Source organism: Condylura cristata, unplaced genomic scaffold, assembly GCF_000260355.1.
Source record: "Condylura cristata isolate star-nosed mole 26May11 unplaced genomic scaffold, ConCri1.0 scaffold00018, whole genome shotgun sequence".
NCBI classification, from domain to species: domain Eukaryota; kingdom Metazoa; phylum Chordata; class Mammalia; order Eulipotyphla; family Talpidae; genus Condylura; species Condylura cristata.
In genome coordinates, this window is record NW_004567119.1 from 18,827,553 (window position 1) to 18,849,588 (window position 22,036).

The following is a 22,036-nucleotide window of genomic DNA, read 5'->3' on the forward strand; positions in this document are numbered from 1 at the left end:
CCGCCCGCTGCTCCCCTCAGCAGTGTACTTCATCCATCTGCCTGTTTTGCTCCCCACTCTGTCTCTGGTGAAGCCTCTCACTGCCCCTGAGCCTCTGACCTGTACCCCAGTTCTGTATGCACAAATAAATAAATCTTAAAAAAAAAAAAAAAATTAAGTGCCTGGTCCACAAACCTGGTCTGAAGAAAAACAGAACAATAAGCCCAAGACTCTAGATTTTCAGTCTGGGCCTTTCTACTATATCAATAGATATTTATCCTAGCCATGCCAAGAATATTCCCTCCTGCTATTTTACTAGCAGCTCATGAGTCTTGAAGTCCCAGAACCCAAAAGCAACAGGTATTCCCCAGTTAAGATCTATGAGGTCAACATGGGACCCCAGGAACCTCATCAACAGCAAAGCTCAAGGGCAGCCCACACAGGACGTGTCTCAGGAACACTGCTTGAACCGGTGGGGCGCCTGCAGGCGCAAGTCTGAGAGACACCTCAAGTAGGCAAGACTTTTCCTGTCTCCCTGGGAATCTTTCACTCAATATATGGAATCTTCTACCCAAACTAGTCCAGTGGAACTAAAAAGACCCCCCCCCCCAGTTTGACCCAAAGCCTCACCACCCTCCCATCTATCTCAGTTCTTCCAGCTTTGCAGGGAGAGATCGCACATGTTCTCCATGCCAGGTGCAGGAGCTCCTTAGACCACCCTGGAGTTATGCTGGGACATCACCGTGACCCTCTGGGGACAGCTACCCCTGCACTCACTCCCCAGGTGGCAAGCCGGTCTCTTCAAACAATGACTTTGGGAGCAGCTGTCCCCTGACAGGTTCCCCATGAGGGAATGAGACTCAGGTTCTCGTATCAAGCAAAGTTTCTGCTGCTTTTTATCGGGTCTGGCCACCTCCCATCAGCATGAGCTGTGGCCCGGTCCTCTGCCTGCAGGGAGGGAGTAGGGCTCTCTGGGGCCTAGAAGCACATCACAGAGCTGTGCCAGGCGCACACCGAGAGGGCCGGTCCCAGGAGGGGCGGTGCAGGGCGACCTACCGTGGTCCTTCACCAAGGCCTCCATCTCCTCCTGGATGCCCTTATGCCACTCGGTGATGTCCACGTGCAGGGAGTAGTCGCAGCAGGACTTGCTGTCGGCCCATTCCCTCCACTGGTCGAAGGCGGCCAGGAGGCTTGTCCCAGGCTCAGGAATGACATGATCAACTGGAAAGGAACAGACATTGACATCATCATCATGAGGGGCTCCAAGGGCTGTGGCCCAGGAGCGGCTTTCCCATGACAACCCTGAATAAGGTGTCTTCGGGCTCAAAATCGAGGTGGTGATCTCTGCAACCGCTTCTAAGAATCCACCTAAGCCAGCTGGACACCCAAAAGGGAGAGAGCAGAAACTTGGCATGGGTGACTGCTTTGGTGAAACCACGCATGAAATGACCAGATCTGATTTCTCAGCTCAAAACCCCTGAAAGCACATACTTTGGGCACATTTCGTGGACAATGAGTCCTTATGGACAATGGCAGTGTCAAGTGGCAGCCAGAGCAGCCAAATCCTTCTTTGTGTCGATAGCCGCTTGTGAGACGCCCTCGCTAGACAGCAGGGAACCTGAAGACGCTGGACTGGAGCCATGCGGACTGGGCCTTTTAAAGTTCCCCTGTATATCCACGCTCTATCGCTGCTCATATTTCTGCAGCACAGTGCCACTTTGTAATTTAAGGGTGATCTTTCATCTGACGAGTTCAAAGTGTTCTTAAAGTGGTGGCTATGGTTGCAGTATGATTGAGCTGGCAGACTGATACGGAAGACAGAAGACTCTGGAATCACAATGACCTGATTGCTGCACTACCTACCGTTAAGGTGTCTTTGAATTGGCTACTTGATTTCTGCTACCCTAAATTTCTATGTTGGCTTCAAATGAGTATATTACCTACCACAAACATTTGTTGGGAGGCTCCTGGGACCTAACCTGCCATGAATCTTTTTTCTAAGTGAAATATTAAATTGTCTGGTATTCTGAGTGCCAGAAGTGCTCAGCTGAAGACAGTCCAGGCAATGATACTGGACTTAAATTTCTGAAAATGATGACATCTTGCAGATTCTGCTAAATTGTCTAAAGACTTGACTTTCTTGTCTAAAGAATGAATCTTTCTTGAAAAAAAAATTTAGTTTTATGAACAATAGCATATGTAATTAAATGGGTACATGTATACCTGATCCTATAACAAATATATTACACATTATATATAATATATTATATATAAAATTATATTATATATTATAATGTATTATATATATAACATATTATATCAATTATATACAATGCTGCCTAAGAAAAAGCTTGAGCACGTATGCTTCTAATGCAAGCCGAGGCCATCTGTAAAATGTTAACATGAAACAATGACAAAATAATTCCACTTTCCATCCTCAAAAGTGTGTCCCACCCTCACAAAAAAAAAGGAGAGGAAAGAATGAAAATATTACTTTGTAGCCATCAGTTGGGACAGACTTTCCCTAACCACTCCCTGCTTCACCTCTTGCCTGTTCCAAGCCACCTCTCATAAGTAATCAAAAGGATCTTAAACCTTCCATCACTCCCTGATTAAGTCCTCTAGTAGCTTTAGAGGATTTAAAATCCACCACTTTTAGGGCCCTCCCTGGTGGCGCAGTAGGTTAAAAGCACAGCACTAAGAAGCTAAAGCTACTTCAGCATGAGTTCGATCCCCACCCCGGAGGTGACCCACATGGCGCAGCAGACCTCTCCTGACCCACCCACCGCTCCCCTCAGCAGTGTACTCTGTCAGTCAGCCTGTTGCTCCCCACTCTGTCTTTGGTGAATCCTCTCACCACCCTTACACCTCTGGCCTGTACCCCAGTTCTATTTGCATAAATAAATAAATCTTTAAAAAAATAGTCCACCACTTTTAGAGTAAAATTAATTCAAGCTCCTTCCCTTGCTGCTGGCTCTTCCCCTGCCATATATTCCACTCCTACCCCCTGCCCCCCAGTATCAGGCCACTGCGGATGTTTACAATTTGGCCTGCCCAGCTCCTACCCAAAGCCAGGCACTGTGTGGGTATCACCTCCTCAAGTTCACTGGGCCAAATATCACCACCCCAGGGTCACAGCATGATTGGCAGTAGAATCTGATAACTTTCCTAGTTTGTTATCTGCCTCCCTTGCGAGCATACAAGCTCCCTCGGAGCAGGAAGTGAGCGCACAGACCTCAGAAAGCTCAGTGAGTATTTTCCGTTGATGAATCAATGCTCCCTCCATTCCATCTATTCCACCCTGCAAGGTCAGGTCAAGACAGGAGGCAGTGGTCTGGGAATATAACCAGGTTTTCCTACATTAACCCCAAGAACAGGTAAGATCACCTGGCCCTCTGCTCCTAAGAATGGTCCCAAGAGCACAATGCCACACATCACTGCCAGAGTGCAGGTCTTGTAGGTTGGGCTGGGATTGAGGATTTGCCTCTGGACTAAATCATCCTGAGAGTGACCAGGTCTGCCTGGACCAGGCTGAACTTCTTTAACTGGGTGTACATCTTTTCCCACTCCTTCTCCTGCCAGTCCCATTCACCGGTGCCCATTTTAACAGGAGGGTCTTACTCATTACACAACAGCATTGCCACTTAGACACTCACAGGGCTCCTGATATGTGTAATACAGTAGTTTCCGCCATATCCAAAAACAGCTACTAGAATTATGAACTCTTGACACAGGACGCAGACAAAACTGAGGACTTTGGGGAAATAAACATGTTTTCCCCAAGAGCTAATGACACTGAGAAATGTGTCCCTGAAAAGCCTCCACATGTTTTCCCACAGTTCCCTCCTGGGAGGAGCAGCTGGAGGAATGGGGCCAAATGTCATACTTGCTTCCGGGGGCAACAGAGCCCGCACTAAGGAAACAAGCCTAAAAACAATGAACACTGAACCCACAGGCCTTTCTGCACTGACATTCCTAAGTCATCTGTCCATGCAGGAGCTGGTTTTTGCCACCAGCACTTCTCCATCCACTGAAGGCTCACGTGAGGACGCCCATGCACCCAGCCTTCCACCAGGCGGGGGGCGGGGAGATGGGCTTCGGTGATCTGGCTCCTGCAGCCACACGCCCTTGGCTGGGGATGTGCTTTGTTGGAATGTCCTTCTTCTCTAGAAATGTGGGCCTGAAACTACCTATTGGGTGAGTTTAAATCCAAGACGTGTGTGAAATCACCCGGGAAGACACCTAGCACATGCCAAGTTCACGGTCGTCAGCATGAGCAACAGGAAGCAGCACGGTGCTTCCAGTGGCAGCCTGTGAATCCAGTTCCCAAGAGAGTCAAGAACACGCCCCAGGACGGCAGCTGAATTTAGGAGTCACAAGCCAGTGTCCAAAGCACGTCCATCTAGAAGACACCAGCTATTTCCAACGGGCTGTTACTATTTCTCTTAAAACTGTCAGAGGACCCTATACTTTTAAACAGCTTCATTGAGATATAACTCACAAACTATACAATCCACCCATAAACTGGCAATTCAATGGTCTGAAGTCTATTCAGAGCTGTAAAACCACAACCACAATCTAATTTTAGACCATGGCCCAAAAGAAAGTCCATGCCTGTTAGTCGTCCCTCCCTAAGCCCCTCCTGCCCTGCAACTCCCAGCCCCAGGCAACCACTAATTTGCTTTCTGTCTCTATAGATGTGCCTGTTCTGGACAGTTCACATTACATGGAATCACACACTATGTGGTCTTCTGTGCTGCTTCACTTGGCATCAAGTTTCAAGAGACATCCACGTTGTAAGCGTGTATCAGTACATCTTTCCTCTTCGGCCTGAAGAGGTTTTGCTAAACTGTTTTTGGGTTTACTAGATATTGGCAAAGTACTAGATACAGCAAGAAAGCTGCTCCTTAAAAAATCAAAAACAGGGGTCCTCCCTGGTGGCGCAGTGGGTTAAGCACAGCACTGGGAAGCTGAAGCCACCTCAGCATGAGTTTGATCCCCACCCTCGAGGTGACCCGCATGGTGCAGCAGACCTCTCCTGACCCACCCGCTGCTCCCCTCAGCAGTGTGCTTCATCGATCTGCCTGTTCTGCTCCCCACTCTGTCACGGGTGAAGCCTCTCACAGCCCTGCACCTCTGGCCTGTACCCCAGTTCTGTATGAATAAATAAATAAATCTTAAAAAAAAAAACAAAACTAAAAAACAGGACTTCTTTAGACTCTGTCATATTTAAAAGGCCGTAATATTCTTGACTTTTTCTTCTGAGATAATCGTAGATGCACATCCCGTTGTTAAGAAGTGACAGAGAGACCTTCACCCTTATGTCCCCCAGAGGTAACATCTGGTAACTTTAGTACAAGATCACAACCAGGAAGTTGATGCTGATATAACCCAAAACCCCAAGCTTTTAAAAGGTCAGGAGTTGGTATTTCTGATCCGTTCTCAAGGGCCCTTCATATTCAAAACACAGAAATGCCAAAAAAAAAAAAAAAGGCCATCATGTGGTCCCCATTCTAGATTTAAAGTGGCTGAGCAGGAACCACATTCCAGTCTACTGGCCAGACTAGCAGCAAGAGGAGAAAGAGGGGAGCAGATAACCTTGCCAGGCCCCCCTTCCAGCCACCCAGCCCCACACAGACTCCTATAGGGCAGTTCTAAAAACTCTGCAGAACAGCCCATCTCTTGCCCCCCGTTCCAGAATCATCACTGCCTCAGTCTCTACTTCCTGTACTTTGTGTTGCTGACCTCTCTCTTCTTCAGCTTGGATAAATTAATGGACTGGAATCAAATGCAAACCATCAGGGAGATGAGAACACAAACCACAGCAGGCTAATCCACGTGGCTTCCGGAGCTGCATGGACTCAGCAAAATGCCGGGTGACCTATTCAACAGGGAATGGCTTTGTTGGTAGAGAGATAAGAACCTTAGGGACTCCAGCCTGCCTGTTAGGACAACATGGTTTTGTTCTGGGGGGAAAACGGAGCTGAGGATGAGAAAGCACCTGTCCTCAGGGACAGACCACAGACCATAGGAGAAAACAGGAGCAGCCAGGGTCAGATGTGCAAGATTGTCAACCTCCTCTGCTTCTTCACCTATAAAATGGGGCTAATGCTCAGACCTAACCCCAAGGTGAAAGTGAGTTGCTGTGGGAACTACTTCGGAGAGTACCAGCTGCACCCATGAGCCCAAGACCCACCCAAGGGAAGCTGTTTCTTTCTTTTATGAGGAAAGCTAGCACCCGACTGCCTAAGAACAGCAGCCATACCAGACAATCACATACCTCACAGCCTAGAGAGCTGCTGCCTTCCAGGGCTAACGTTGCCTGCTCACACATCCTGGTTCTCCCTCAGTACAAGGAAGCGTCTTCCAAGTGCTGGAATGCTTGTACCTGATTTTCCCCCCTAGAAACTGGCATCCACACATGGCATATTTGTGAGTGTTCAATGAGTGTCACTGTGTCCTCCAAAGGGGGATGGCACCCAGAAGGCCCTCGGTGAGACAAGGAGAGACCGAAGTCACACGTGCCTCAGTGGGCTCAGCCAGCTCTCGCACTGGCGCGCTGGGGAGTGTCTTCCTCCATGGAGTGTGGCCACGTGTGCTCAGAGGACCCAGCTCTCCGGCCATCTCCCACACGTAATTGCCACAGGCTCTCGCCAGACCCTGAACGCGGCGGCGTGAGGCCCTGATGCCCTAGGTTCACACTGACCAAAGAAAGAGTGAATGACTCTGATGTAAGATGGGAGCAATGAAAAAAATGATTCCTACCTCCTGGCGACATCTTTCCTGTCCAGTTCTAACCTGTGCGTCTTCCACAGGCTACTTCCTTTAACCCAACGACTCCCTAAGGTGGGAGTCAGTTTTGGTCCCTGTTTTCTGCTAAGAAGCTCAAAGAGAATACAATTAAGTGACCTGTTCACATGACTTAACACGGCCCTGGGAGAGGGTCTGGCAAACAGGGTCTTGGCCACCTTCTTGGCCAAGAGAGGTCCTTGCTAGAGCTAGAAAGTGGTCAATGAGGTGCCTGGCCTTAGAGAAGCGGCCAATTAATAGACCCCCTACAACGCCACCTCTTAGCCCCAGCTCCAGGGAGAATGGTTAATTGAGACGTGAAATGCAGACCAATCCCTTTATATGTTCTAACTATGGCAAGTGACCCAGTTGAATAAAGAGAGAGAAACTGCGATTTGCCCACATCGTGGGCACGTGAATACACAGTAACTGCTCAAACCTTGAAAAATGTGGGACATCACTTTCTTTCTTTTTCTATTTTTTAAAATCTGCTTTTAAAACCAATCACAGGCCCTCCCTGGTGGTGCAACAGGTTAAAACGCAACACTACCAAGCTAGCCGCAGTCACTTCAGCACTTCGATCCCTGGCCCGGGAGGTGTCCACATGGCACTGCAGACCTCTCCTGTTTCACCTACTGCTCCCCTCAGCAGTGTACTTCATCAGTCTGCCTGTTCACTCTGTCTCTGGTGAATCCTTTCACTGCCTCTGCACCTCTGGCCTATACATACCCAGTTCTATATGCATAAGTAAATCTTAAAAAAAAAAAATCACTTAACTCATGGCAACATCAGCAAATGCTCAGCATCCAGCAAGCACTGCTAGAATTATTAAGCCAGAGCCTAGCAGGAACATGGACTGGGACAAGATCCAGTAAAATGCACTGATAAAACAAACAACCTCATTAAGAGATCTGATGATCAGCCAGCTTGGGAGAAAAAGATAGGAAAGATAGGAGATAGAAACTGTGTCCTTCAGAAGTTTAAAATCTAATTGGGAAAAAGCAATACCTTAAAAGGGACATGTGGAAATGCCCCCAGCTCCTGAGGCCACGCCCATTCCCCCCCCCCCCCAACCCCCCCCTTCCCAGCTCTAGGAGTGTTGCACTGTACTGAGGCCACACACCTTCTCCTCTTCAGTCTTGGCCCACTGCAGCCTTGTCTCCACCCTCAGGCACCCCAGATACTCCAGAGTCACCCAACCCTGTCTGCCTGTGCCTCCCTCCATTGCAGCCTCCTGCCCCAAGGGCGCTCCAGCTTCCAGGCCACACTGCAAGCTTGCCTCCTGCTTCTTTGAATAGTTTCCCTCTTGCTCTTCTTAAACATTTTCAAGGCTCCTTTCCCCAGGAGTTTCATCCTACTTCACTGGATTCCACTCACGTTTCTGACATTTATTCAAAGGCCTTGAGCCCAGGATCTGAAGAGTTGAATAGCAGGTCCCTCCAGCCGGCCTGCCCGGGGCTCTTTATTTCTTGCACTCCCCTTCTTTTGCTCTCTTGCTGCCTTCTAGCCCCTTCCTCTCACTCCTGTTCCCCCATTTCATTGCCTTGCACCGTCTTCCTCATTGAACCTGGGGTTCAGCCCTCATCAGTTGGTGGATTTGGTGATGAAGTTGAGTCCAGTCAAATAGGCATTATAAGTAGCTGATAGCAGCTGGAAGCGGCTGGAAGCCCCAGGTCAAGGCGCTTCCAGAACTGGCTACTGCTGCATCACAGGAGCTGCCTACCCAGAACCTGAGTGGACCCTGGAGCTGCCTACACCTGCAACCCACATCCCTCCCACCTGATTCCCTTTCTCAGGTCCAGGCCCACTGGGACGAGGTTGCTCCTTCCTTCCAGGATGCTGGGAGAAGACTTTGGTAGTCAGAAGTGGAGACTGGGAATGGAGGCAGAATGGCGCAGAGAATAGGCCCAGAAGCCAAGCCTGGAGTTCTTTCCAATTCCAAAGACTGTTTTAGAAAGTCATCTTTGGCTCTTCTCTCCATTTCACAAATGAATACAGTATAACCGGAGCCCCTACTTTAGGGAAATAGATCGACCCTCCAGAATTTTTTTTTTTTTTTAAGATTTATTTATTTGTGCAAATAGAACTGGGGTACAGTCCAGAGGCTCAGGGGCGGCGAGAGGTTTCACCATAGACAGAGTGGGGAGCAGAACAGGCAGATAGACGAAGTACACTGCTGAGGGGAACAGCGGGCGGGTCAGGAGAGGTCTGCCACGCCATGTGGTCACCTCCGGGGCAGGCGGGAATCGAACTCATGCGGAAGCAGCTTTAGATTCTCAGTGCTGTGCTTTAACCCGCTGCGCCACCAGGGAGGGCCCCAGAATTTTTTTTTAATGGAAATGGGATGATTGAGCCCAATATAATTTCTCAGACCACTACTTGCACTAATTTGCCACCAGTCGCACAGTGGGATAGTTCTCAGCCATTCCCCAAGTGCTATCACGTACCTGATCTCACCTGATGCTCACAACAGGTAGGCAAGGCAGGTTTACTCGGCGGCGGAAGTCACAGAGGCAGAAAGTGGCAGTCACGGGACCCGCCTGCAGTCATGCACACCCAAACTTGAGGAGCTAGAATCCAAGGCCTCCTTGTTTTACAGACTTTAATAAGTCTTGCTTTTGGCATTTCTACAAATAGCGATCACCTCTCAATTTACCACCTAAACCCTCTTCTTTCACCCAAAGCATGCAGGTTCACTTAGGTGGGCAAGTTGGGGGGTGCAAATAGCCAATGTGGGACAGTGAAAGTCAATTTGGGGTGTCAGGTAAAGCACTTGTCAAAACGTCAGCACCTCATAAAACCCTTTTCTTTGAGGCTTGGTGCAACCCACAGGTGGCCTCCTTGTTTGCAAGATCAAAGACCAGGCTAATGAAATCTGTGTGTGGCAATGAAAGATCATTTATAAAATTAAATCATCATAAAGTGTGCAAATCCTTTAAGAGTGACAAGCCAAACGATGAGCAGAAATCCTCCTCTTGACTCATCAAAAGCAACTTAGGGAGGATGGGGGAGCCAGGGGCCCATCTGCAGGAAGCATGGGCCCAGCATTCCCAGGGGCGATCCCCCCAGTCACGGTGAGCACGGGGAGGGAGGGCCCAAGGCGACCCACTTTGTCTGACCAGACTGTACTTGGGAGTGTCCACAGCAGGACTCCCACAGCATGGATCTGCGGGGCACCACCGAACTGCTGCGGAGCTGCAAGGGCTTTGTCGTTTGTGCATAGCATGGCTGCTAACTGCACACGAGTCCTCCTCACTGACCGTAGCAAGTGTGGCTGACTCTACTAGAAGAGACTGTTAGTGGCTAAAACCAGCTGCAGATTCAAGGGCCATCAGAGATTTGCCTATCATTTTACCGATAAGAAATATGAGTCCCAAGAAGTTCCAAGAGTTGCTAAAGACACATGAGACATAAGGCTGCCAGAAATAATGCCAGGTCTGAATCCAAATCTGTAGGGTTTCTGTTACTTTTGTCGTTACTTTTTTTATAATGGGAAAGAATACCTATAGTCCTGCCATCCTAATAATAACAATTCATCTTTTCCTATATCATCTTCCCACTAGCACATGTATATATTCTGTGTGGGTGTGATCACAGGACGTGCTCAATTTTAGTTGTGATTTTTCTTATACCACACTGCCCTCAAATATCCGTAATTCAAATTTTAGTGAGAGTTATAGTTGGGACAATCTACTATAACTTTCTTAACCATTCCCCTTAGGTTGATCCTATAGATTCTTTCCAGTTTTTCCTACTACACAGAATGTTCGCATAAATGTATTTATGCCAATAACTTTCCTCATCATTTAAAAGGCTTTTTCTGGAAAGGGCCGAGGGCTGGGAAGACTGGATGTGCCCGTTGCAGATGGCCACACTGTATTCCAAAGTGTAGTCCCCTGAGAACCAGCATTGCCTCAGGAGTCACCCTAGCCAGTGCTGGTATTTCTGTTTTAGCTGTTTGCTATTGAAGGGGGTATAAAAACAAAGCTCTTTTCACCAGGCCATCTCTGTTTCAGATAAATGGCCACCTTCCAAGACCCAACGAGGGATCTGATTAATATATGAGAGATCAGATCAACTGTACAAAGAACTTATCGAAAATTTAACAGCTACTTGGGCCCTCCTGGTGGCGCAGTGGGTTAGGTTAAAGCACAGCACTGAGAATCTAAAGCCACTTCCATATGAGTTCGATCCCCGCCTGCCCTGGAGGTGACCACATGGCGTGGCAGACCTCTCCTGACCCGCCCACTGTTCCCCTCAGCAGTGTACTTTGTCCATCTGCCTGTTCTGCTCCCCTCTCTGTCTCTGGTGAATCCTCTCACCCTCCGCATCTCTGGCCTGTACCCTAGTTCCATGTGAATAAATAAATCTTTAAAAAAAAGAAAAAAGAAAATTTAACAGCTACAAAATGACTATGTTCACCATCTTAGTTCTAGAACCTTCTCATTCCACCTCTCTCCTCCCAACCTTGTCAACCAGAACCTAAGCAAGCCCCACTAAAGCCACCCTGTCAGGCATACAAAAGATGGGTAAGGCAGCAGCAGCCTGGGGAGAGCCCAGGTGTCCAGAGAGCAGCTGAGGTTTGCCTCAGCTCCACGGACATTCACAGACACTAAATGGGAAGTGCCAGCCCCAAAGCAGGATGATGCCATTGTGGCTGGGGGAACAGGCAGAGAGAACCAAAGATAAAAATCCCAGCCAAACTCATTAGAATGCAAAGCTTCAAACTTCAGGTCCAAGCAGAATTTCTCCAAGAGATGTTGAAATCGCTGGCTCATGTGGGAGAGGGTTCTGTTTCCTGTAATTAGACAGGCATTCAGAGTTGGAGGAGCCAAGTTGATGGCATTTCATATCCATGCACAGCTGTGACAGACACGGAGTTGCTTCAGGTTAGTGTTTCAGTCCTGGAACGCCTCTAAGCGCTGCAGCCCCCGGGAACGGCTGCTCGAGTACCGAGACCTCACAGGGCCTCCAGCTTGCTGCGCCCCAAATGCCCTGCTCAGACATCTGGCCCCAAGCTCCAGCATCTGAAAAGCTAAGCTGACATACATCTTATTCATGACACAAATGTTAGAGAACCAGGAAAAGCAACGGTGAGCGTGGCCTCTAATGCTGCCACAGTCGGCATCCCATGTGCTAGGAACAGGGCGAAGATAGCCCACGGGTGCTCGGCAGAGCTGTGGAGCTGAGCTAGCCTGCCTGGCCTGGGCTCCTGGCTCTGCCCAGAACCGACTCTTTCTAGAACCCTGGAAAATGTACTTAACCCACCAATGTCTCCGTTTCCACATCTACAAAAGCAGAAGAGCAACAAAGACTACTTCAGACTTTTGAGAGTTAAAAGCACAATCCCGGGCCCTCCCTGGTGGGGCCCTCCCTGGTGGGGCCCTCCCTGGTGGCGCAGCGGGTTAAAGCACAGCACTAAGAAGCTAAAGCCACTTCCGCATGAGTTCGATCCCCGCCTGCCCCGTGGAGCTCCACATGGCGCGGCAGACCTCTCCAACAGTGTACTTCGTCGATCTGCCTGTTCTGCTCCCCACTCTGTCTCTAGTGAATCCTCTCACCCTCCGCATCTCTGGCCTGTACCCCGTTCTGTATAAATACATAGATCTTTAAAAAAAAAAAAAAAGCACAATCACTGGCATCAGATCCTGCATCTGAACCCCATCTCCACCACCGATGGGCTCTATAACCGTAGGCTCTGGATCTTAGTTTTCTTGTGTATTATATGGAGATAACAGGACCTACTCACAATTATGCCATGAAATGGTACTTATAAAGGCTTTACTGCAGTCCTGCAACAGTAAGTCCCAGTGATCATCTCCTCAATAAATAAAAAGTTAGCACAGGCTTAGCTAGAGGTTGCCTGACCCAATTTGTGGCATGCAATGAAGTCTCCCAATGCTCAATTTTACTTTGAAGTAAAAAGGGGAAAGATCAGGGCTTGGGGAATCTTGGGGGCACAGAACCTCAGAAGTCAGGGCGCCACTTGTGGACTAAGTGTGGGTTCAAAGGGGAAGAGAGAGGAAGCACTGGGAGCTGGAGGAGGCAGGAGGCAGCCCAAGGCTCTCGGTGCCAGAAAACAGTGAAAGTATTCTCTAGCACAGCGTCTTCTGCACAAAACTGAGTAAGACCAAACTGAGCCAAATACACTGCAAGTGGCCACTGTCATAAAATAAGGCAGCAAACGCTAGAGCAGACGAATCACCCCCTGTCATCAGACAGACTTTTTGTGCCTGACCCCCGCCCCTGAACTTCCTTTTCAAGTCCCTCCTGATGGAAACAGTCTTCCTATCAAATGCAATGTAGTAGGTGCAAATAAATTCATCCCCCTTTTTGTGGGGACTCAAATGTAAGTAAAACTACCAATCTGAGCGAGTGACACAAATTAAACAGAGTTAACAAAGTTCATGACAATCCAGTGAGAAGTGAAGATTCACGGTTATAAAACCTTGAACTCCAGTTAAACGTCCAGCAGGTTTTTGCAATATTGAAACTATTTGCATTTCTGGAAAACCCTGAGGGATATGGGAACCTCAAGTGGAGATCGGTGCATCCACCTGGTTCTCCTTTTTTCCCTTTTCAAGTGTGTCTGTGGGGAGACGACTGGACCCGCGGCGACTTTCCCAAGCCAGCACAGGGAACTCGTGCACAATTCCTGCGCACACCCCTCCCATCAGCACAGCTTGCGAGAGTCGAGGCCCTGGGTACCAGGGTGATGACTGGGCCGAAGGTGCACACGCACACACATGTGTGCACATGTGTGCAGGGGCGGTACAGGCACGCACCTGCAGACATGCGTGTATGTACGTAAGTGCATGCGCATGTATGCGTGTGCAGGTGGGCGCTTCTCAGCTCCCCGTGGGCCCCAGCCTGCTTTGCGGAAATGAGACTTCCCAGTTTTACCGCAAAGTCCACCATAAATAAATCCCAGACTACAAACAAATTACAGGAAGAATGCAGGAAAGCAATGAGTGACAGGGACCCTAGGGACCGGGGTGTAGACAACCTAAAGGACTCCAGCTGGAGCCAGGTCAGACTCGCTCTGAGCGCTCCACCTCAAAGGAGGGGCGGCAGTCTGCTGGGGAAGCATGTGAGTAATGACGCTTCCTCTGTTTGTCTCAGTTTGGGGTTGCCCAGGGCTACCAAACCACAGATTTGGTGCTGGCCTGCCAAAAATAAGAGATTACAGGGCTGCGTAGATCACAAAAAAGTACAAGTCATACCACAGTGCCTTCACGTGCTAAGATTGAGTCTGTCTCTGTTTTCCTTCCTGCTGGTTCCTAGCTGGGAAGGGAATCCAACTAGAAACTCAAGGACTCACAGCTTCCTCCCTAAGCCAGATGCAAAGAAACATAAGCATTTACATACAAAATGTGTAGGACTGTGTCAAAATGCTCCAGCCACAGCCCCAAGGTCACTGAAAATAACAGGAAAGAACAACTAGTAAATTAATGACACAGGCCATGTTTACATTCCTATTGAATTAGATAATCAAACAAACCCTATACTCTGATTACAGACATCTTGCTGTGGATATAAGGACTGAAATAAAAGATGTGATGTTCGCACCTACTACTCTTGCGGGCCATCATTTAATGGACACGCACCGCTTCTAATAAAGGCAAGAGCCCCTAGTTCAAGTAGTAACTGACACGTAGACAGAACTCTAACCAGCAAGTGAGCTGCTATTCCACATTCATTCAAAGCTGCTGTGACAGTGTCACTATGTATGATGAAGACACTTGGCAACTGGACTGGAGCTCAACCCAGAAACCAAAGCATGGTCTGTTCTCTGTTTATTCCAATGCTGTTGCACAATTCTCTTTGCATCCCCTCCAAATAAAGGCGGGCAGGGAAGGAAGAGCTGGTGATGTCATGTGTTGACTGGGTCTATCTAGAGCCAGCATAACTGAAGGGTGTTTTCCTCCTAGGAACCTGGAATGAATCCAGAAACATCGCATAACATTTCTGGGGGCTGAAGTGCAACCATTGTACCCTGTGGGGGCCCCGTCTCGGGCTGAAGGGTGACTCAGTTCAATGGGCTCATTCCCTGCAGCAGATTAGTACGGCTGAATTGAAGCCAATGTATCTGGACAATAAAACTGAAGTCTGATAAGGGATCTACTTGTTCAGAGAGCCTTAATTATACTTGACAACAGTGTGGGTAGTTGAGAGATCAGGCTCCATGCAAACACACCTCTGTACATCCATTCAACCACTTCCTCACATTATGTTCTCTTCCTGCCCAGGAACTACAGGGCAAGAGAAGATAACCAAGATGCAAAGGATAACTCCAAGAAAACTTTTTATAAAATTCCTTTAAGCACAAAGATACTTAAATGCCCCAAATCTGGAAAATCAGAAAGATACGAAAAAATAAAATCTTCAGTTATTTCAGCAGCCAAGGAAAATCGCTATGGATATGCTCGTATATGTCCATCCATCTTTCTAGCCCTCTTATACTCACGTGTATTCTTTACAAAAGTAACTTTGTAAATTTTTTTTAGTATGGAAATTATGCTTTAATAAATCACTCTAAAAACCAGCACTATCAAATGGGACATAGCAATCATGGCCTGTTTTTTTCCATCAAAATTCTATGAACAGGTTTCCAGTTATAAATATTTTCCATAATGATTTTAAGTGACCACATACAATTTTTTTCCCTAAAGATGTCCAAAATTTACATAACTGACCACCTATTTTAGTCATTTAGGTTGTTTCTAATTTTTTCTCCTCACAAGGTTACAATGAACATTTTTTTTAAGGTTTTTTTATTTATGCATTCAGAGCTGGGGTACAGGCCAGAGGTGCAGGGGTGGTGAGAGGATTCACCAGAGACAGAGTGGGGAGCAGAACAGGCTGACTGTTGAGTACAGTGCTGAGGTGAAGGAGCTGGCGAGATAGGAGTGGTCTGCTGGCCACGCGGGTCAGCTCCCAGGCCAGGCATCTAAGCACTGAAGCAGCTGGCTGCGGCTAGTTTCACACAGTGCTGTGCTTCAACCCACTGCACCACCAGGGAGGGCCCTCTACATTATCCTTTTAATGCAGATGTCCCCATTGGGGACATCCCACTCACTGTTCTGTTTATTATTTTAATAACCAGCGGTCGCCTGCCCTTTCTCTGTAGGTTCTTTTTTAGCATTACCTTCATTCTAATCACCTGCTGGTTCTTCCACCTCAACACCTAAGTCATGTAGTCAAGAATCGGTAAATAAAACATTTTTTGAGATTGGGAAGAAATCACACTAACTATAAGTTAATCTCTCAAGAATTTGCTTTTTTGTATTAAGTCTTTCTAAAAACAGCGTTTTTTTAAATGATTATTAATCTTCTTTTGGGTGCTAAAATAAGAATGCATTCTTGGGATTCCTAATTTTATATTTTGTGTTGCTATTTTAGATTATATTTTCCAAGCACACATAGGACAAAGATTAATTTTGAATATATGTTTTTAAACTGGTCATCGCAATCCATTTTCTTCTTAGAGCCAATACTCTGCAGTTTCTTTGAATGATTAAGGTAAACCATCTAATAAATAGTAATAATTTTGGCTCTGTCTTTCTAATATTTTTACTTATTTTTCTTGCCTTATTACAGTGGCTAGAGTTTCCAGGACAAAATTAAAGAATGGTGGTAATAGCTGGCATTCTGGTCCCTTACTCAAGAGGGAGGAGTTATTTGCTAAGCCAATCTTGTACTCCTGTCCACATTCCAAGGCCCAGGAAAATAAAGGAAAGGAAAGACAGAAATATATGTGGGAAAAAAAGACAGAAGTGGGGAAGGAATGGGGCACAAAGGATGGTGGTGGGGAAAATAATTTAACAGATCAGATCCTCACTTTAAATCAAAAAAGGAGCTACTAGGGGCCTCCCTGGTGGCACAAAGAGTTAAAGCTCAGAACTGTAAGCAAGCCACAGTTTGCCTCAGTTCAAGTTTGATCCCCACCCCGGAGTGACCCACATGGCGCAGCAGACCTCTCCTGTTTCAACCGCTATTCCCTTCAGCAGCTTATTTCAGTCCATCTGCCTGTTCTGCTCCCCGCTCTGCCTCTGCTGAATCCTCTCACTGCCCTGCAGCTCCGGCCTGTACCCCAGCTCTGATTTTTTTTAAAAAATCTTTAAAAAAAAAAAAAGAGGCGCTATTTCCACACATTTTCTGCAAATGAACAAAATGCCTTTGAAATAAAGAAGATATCAGATGCTAAAGCAGACCAAGTGGTTATGCTAGCACTTTCTAAGGTAAATGCAAGACTTGGTAGGGAGAAGATGTGGGTAAAGATGGTCCTGATGGTCTGTTAGTCCTGCAGCAGGAGTATTGAAAGCGTGGTGGCTGTGTCATCCGAGAGGAGAGGGCGGCTGATTTCCCAGCTCTGTGTTTCCCCTGAGTCTTTCAAGACAGGATTCTCTCATTTAATCCGATACCTCCTTTTTCCCCTTCTGGGGCCATTTCCCCCTCTTTCAGGAAGCCTTCCAAGAACATCCCAGTAGAAGCTGTCTGAGAAAGCACCTGGTTTGCATGAATATTTTAGAGCTCACTATCTAAATCTACCTATATGATTCCTCATTCCATTCCACCAAATTGCCAGAAAGGATGGCTTCCACTTAGTCAAAACAAAGAGCACTTGGTGAGGGTGGTGATGGGTCCTTACCCAGGGCTGGTATCTTCCTACTTTCACCCAATGTAAGGATCTCAGTCATCTGGTCCCCAGGCAGAAGACTTAAATGTATACTTAAATCACTAGGAGGCAACCACAGTCGCTAAAAACAGAGAGAACAGGAAGGGAGGAGGGAAGCAGAAAAATAACGAAATGGAGACAAATATTCCCCACACCTGCAGACCATTTGTGGGAGTTGTTAAAATCCCAAGCCAAACAAAAAGGTAAGTTTAGTGCTATAACACATGCAGAACACGGACTCTGCGTTATCCAGAAAGGCTGAAATTTTGTTCCATTCCCTTCACTTACAAGGGGCCACGCACGACCTATGAGGAGATAATTTCACCAAAATCAGTAAAAGTGATTTTGTTATAAAGCGTAAATTTTTCAGAAGAAGGTGGAAGGATCTTTCAGGAAGGAAGAGACTTAACATTTATTATGTCCCAGCAATTGCTCAGTTACTTTTATTTTAAGATTTGTTTGATTTATTTCTGCATACAAGAACTGGGGTCCAGACCACAGGAGCAGGGAGTGAGTAGATTCACCAGAGACAGAGTGGGGAGCAGAACAGGCAAATACACTGGTGAGGGGAGCAGCAGGTGAGACAGGAGAGGTCTGCTGCGCCATGTGGGTCACCTCCCGAGCTGGATCGAACTCAGGTCGCAGGACCTGGCAACAGCTTGAGAGCACTGATACTTAACCTCTGCACCGAAAACAAGGCCCTGCTCAGTTTACTTTTTATACTTAATCAACTTTAAGTCAAAAGCCCTTCTCACCCCATGCTTCAGCTGTGTAGTCAGTTTTCAAGAGTTGGTATTTAAGTTTGACTTTATTTATTTACTTACTGGATTTTTTTCCCCTCATTTTTCACTTTTGTACAATGCTTGCTTTCTCCTCTCAGGTGTCGTCCCCATAAAATCCCCACCACCACGTCACCCAGGCACCATCACCATAGTCCCTTGTGCTAACCTTGGCTTTAAAGATTGCTTCTTTCTTTCTCGTGAATCTTGATTAGGAACTATTGCAATCTTGAACTTGTCCATGTCCCAGTAGCTTACGAGTCTTTGAGAACAAAGACTGTGCTGCAGCTCTAAAGTCAAAGTATCTACCTACCTCTCGGCCTCGTGCCTGAGTGAATGAATAAATAGCACTTCCTTAACAGCAGACACCACAGTGCTAATTCACTTGATTTAAACAAAACCAACAGCTGCGATGGTTGAGAAAGTGACCGCATCCTCTCATCACCTCCATCAGCCCACATGAAAGCAGACTCAGCCACTAGTGAAACTACCTCAGCTCTCAATTCCAACAGGTGCTAGAAGCAGCCACAAAGCTAGGTTGAAGTTACTCAAACCCAGCGCACACATGGAGGCCACGCCTCACGCCTGATGTCCTGAGGAGAGACGGCCAGCAGCAGGCCACTGGAGACCAGGACATGGGTCTGCCTATGACTAAGTTGGAAGCCTTGGGAGAGTCACTGAACCTCTCCATTCTGCTACCCCCTCCTGAGAAGTGGGGGTTATCTCTATCTATCTTACAGAGTAAAAGGGAGGGTCCCAGGAGAGAACAGCTGTGAGTAAATGCCTATGTAAATAAATGCGTCAGGCAATTAGTCTTACTCCTCTGACAGGGTCTCATGGTGAGAGAGAAGAAATCCAAAGGCGGCAGAGGCAGGTGGCAGGAAAGGAAATGGCCATCCCAGTCAGTCAGCACAGTGAGCCCCTGAGGAAGAGATCCGGGAGCCGCTGGGGAGGATGCTCCTGATTTCAGTTATTCTGCCTTTGTCTGTGATCAACCTTGCACTTTTCACATCAGATGTCCAAGGCTGAATAGGAAAACATACTCTAAAGCAACTGCTCACACCATAGGTGAAGATGAAGGTAACTGAGTCAGTAAGGGAAGGACCTGGCCTTAAAATGAAAGTCCAAACCTCCATGCAATACCACCTCACACTCCCAGGAATGACAAACAGTAACAAGTGTTGGCATGGAGGTAGAAAGGTTGGAACCCTCCTCTATGGCCAGAGAGAATGAATGTAAAATAGGGCAACCACTTTGGGAAACAGTTTGGCAGTTCATCAAAAAGTTAAAGACAGAATTACCATATGACCCAAGAATTCTATTTCTGGACATATACCCAAGAGAAATAAAAACATCTGGGCAGATAAAAACTTGACCCTGGACGAAAGTATTCATTCACAATAGCCACAAAGTGGAAGCCACCCAGATGCCATCGCTGGTGAATGGAGAAGCGTAATGTCAGTAGATCCTTACAAGTCAGTTTTACTTCGCCATGAAAAGGAGTAAAGTGCTGATTGACACTACAACTGGCATGAACCTGGAAAACTTTACACTAAGCAAAGAAGCCAGGCACAATAAGACCACATGAAGGATTCCATTGACATAAACTGTCCTGAATAGGCACATTCATAGAGACAGAAAGTAGTCTAGTGGTTGCCATGAGCTGAGAATGGGGAGTAAGTGCTAACTGGTACGGGCTTTGAGTGTTCTGAAACGAAGTACTACTGATACTTGTACAATTCTGTGAATATACCAAAAGCCAGTGAATGGTATTAGATAAAATGAATCTTATGAGTATATAAATAATATTTCATTTTCAAAAATTTTGAAATTTACAGTTTGAAGAAAGCCTACACTTAGAGACATAAATACACAATAAATGCATGAAGCTAACTTAAGCTGCTAAGTATGTGATGTGGCATTGTTTTCTTGAGGAAACTGGGAAGAACAGGCAAGAACAGGCTGCTTCTTGCAAAGTCTCTTACGGACCAAGAGAATGAGGGAAAGAAATGAGGCCTGAACAACATACACAGATGTAAAAACAGAAAACTATTTTCTGACACAATCATGGACGAAAAACCTCTGTCACCAGAGGTCACCTCTAACTGGCAGAGAGAACGGAAATAGGGGATTTGTGTCAGAAAGCAAAAGCTTCATGCAGAACATGGCTTCTGGATCACCTGACTCTCAGAACTAAAACACAGACCTTCAAGCGCCCATTCACGCGAGACAAATGACCCAGAAAACACAGCTCGGTGAGAACTCTCCACCCCCCATAGACGAGAGCCTATTTATTTTATGCTGATTAGCGTTTCCTGTCTGGCTTTCATTATGAATCCTTGCCATTTAATGAAAACCCACACTTAGCCACAAAGAGGAATGATAGCACCTTCTTCAGCTTTTCTCTGGGAAGAAAGTCAGCTCTGTGTTGGGGAGCAGGCTTCGTGCTGTGTCTAGGCTTGTCTGTGCTCCCCAGCACTCACCATGGGGAGTGAGAATAGTAGCCAGCAAGGACAGAAGCATAGGACACAGAGGGAGAAAGCACAGAAGCTGCCTCAGACCTCCCCAAGGTCAGGCTACCTCCTCATCCCCCCAAACTGAGGCTTACAAGAAATAACCTCCAAGTCCCAGAGGGAACAAGCAATCCGATGCCAGCCTACTCCCCACCCCAGGAACAAGAGCTTGGTGTGGAAGCCTTACTTGCCTGACAAGCCAACCATTCCTGGAAAGTACCTTTTCCTACAAATCATGGGGAGGGGGGGAGGAAGGAAGGGTGCTGAGATATCCTGACTCCCACTTAGCCGGATTGAAAATTCAACAAAGCGAATCCCTTTCAGGCATAGGCTAGGAAAACCATTTTTGTGGTGGTGGTAGGAAGAACCAATAAGCAGCTGTGTTCAGCAGGATAAGATTCAGGGGACAGCGAGATGCACCTCTGTAGCATGAAAAAGAAAACACTGTTTCAGAGCTCTGCCAACCAATTTGAATCTAGAGAAAGAACAGTGAGTGTATGATGGACAGGAGAAGTTATGATTGATGTCAGTGACCCAAAAACAAACCCAGTTCCTCAAATACCAGTATGCAAGTGTCAAGGTGGAAAGTTTGACAGTCAGAGCAAAACCCAGCTGAAAGGCCCAATCTACACAATTTGTCACATCCACCGTCTCGCTGAACCCTCTCAGCAGCCCTATTCGGCCAAGAGCTGATCTCGACCCTTCGGACTATGGACAAAGTCGAGACAGAGACAGGAATAACCACCTGCTGTATGCAGCAGGGTCGGAACCAGAAGAAGGCCTCTGGATTCCCAGCTCCGTAACGATGTGCTGTCAGGAAGTTTGGGCCTCAAATTCTTTCCATTACACCTCATGCTTCTCCTTGGAATATCTCCATCAAGGAGAAAACAATGCCCAGAACAGCAATCGCAACTTGGAGAAATTGTTGGATATTCCTCCCGATTCCTGCTCCTCCTCAGAAAAAAATGCCATCTTGCCTGAGATGTTTCCCAGGCAGACTTGGGAAAAGCTGAGCCTGATGAAGTGCCCAGAGGCTGTGCCAAAGTGATGCAGAGAAATACAGCGAGCCAGGATCCAGGCAAGGGCAGCTTGCTTGATGGAATTGCACCATTTCACCCCTCATGGAAAAGGCGCTCCTGAATTTTCCTGAAGAAAATTCTGTTTGGTGGATGAATGCAGGCCATCATCTACTCCTCACAAAAGCCTTCAAAGTGCCCCCCAGCCCGGGATGCAGGGGCCCACCAGGCCCTCAAAGCGCCCCCCAGCCCGGGATGCAGGGGCCCACCAGGCCCTCAAAG

The 22,036-nt window shown here is 47.2% G+C and overlaps 1 protein-coding gene across 2 annotated transcripts in view; it reads right to left on the reverse strand.

Annotated features, from left to right (window-relative positions):
• Positions 1-22,036, reverse strand: part of DPYSL2 (dihydropyrimidinase-like 2) — a 97,463-nt gene that overhangs the window by 21,519 nt on the left and 53,908 nt on the right. For both annotated transcript variants that reach the window (XM_004685375.2, XM_004685376.2), the window contains exon 4: positions 1,036-1,200. In XM_004685375.2, coding sequence (XP_004685432.1) covers positions 1,036-1,200 — 165 coding nt within the window. The remainder of the gene's footprint in view (positions 1-1,035; positions 1,201-22,036) is intronic.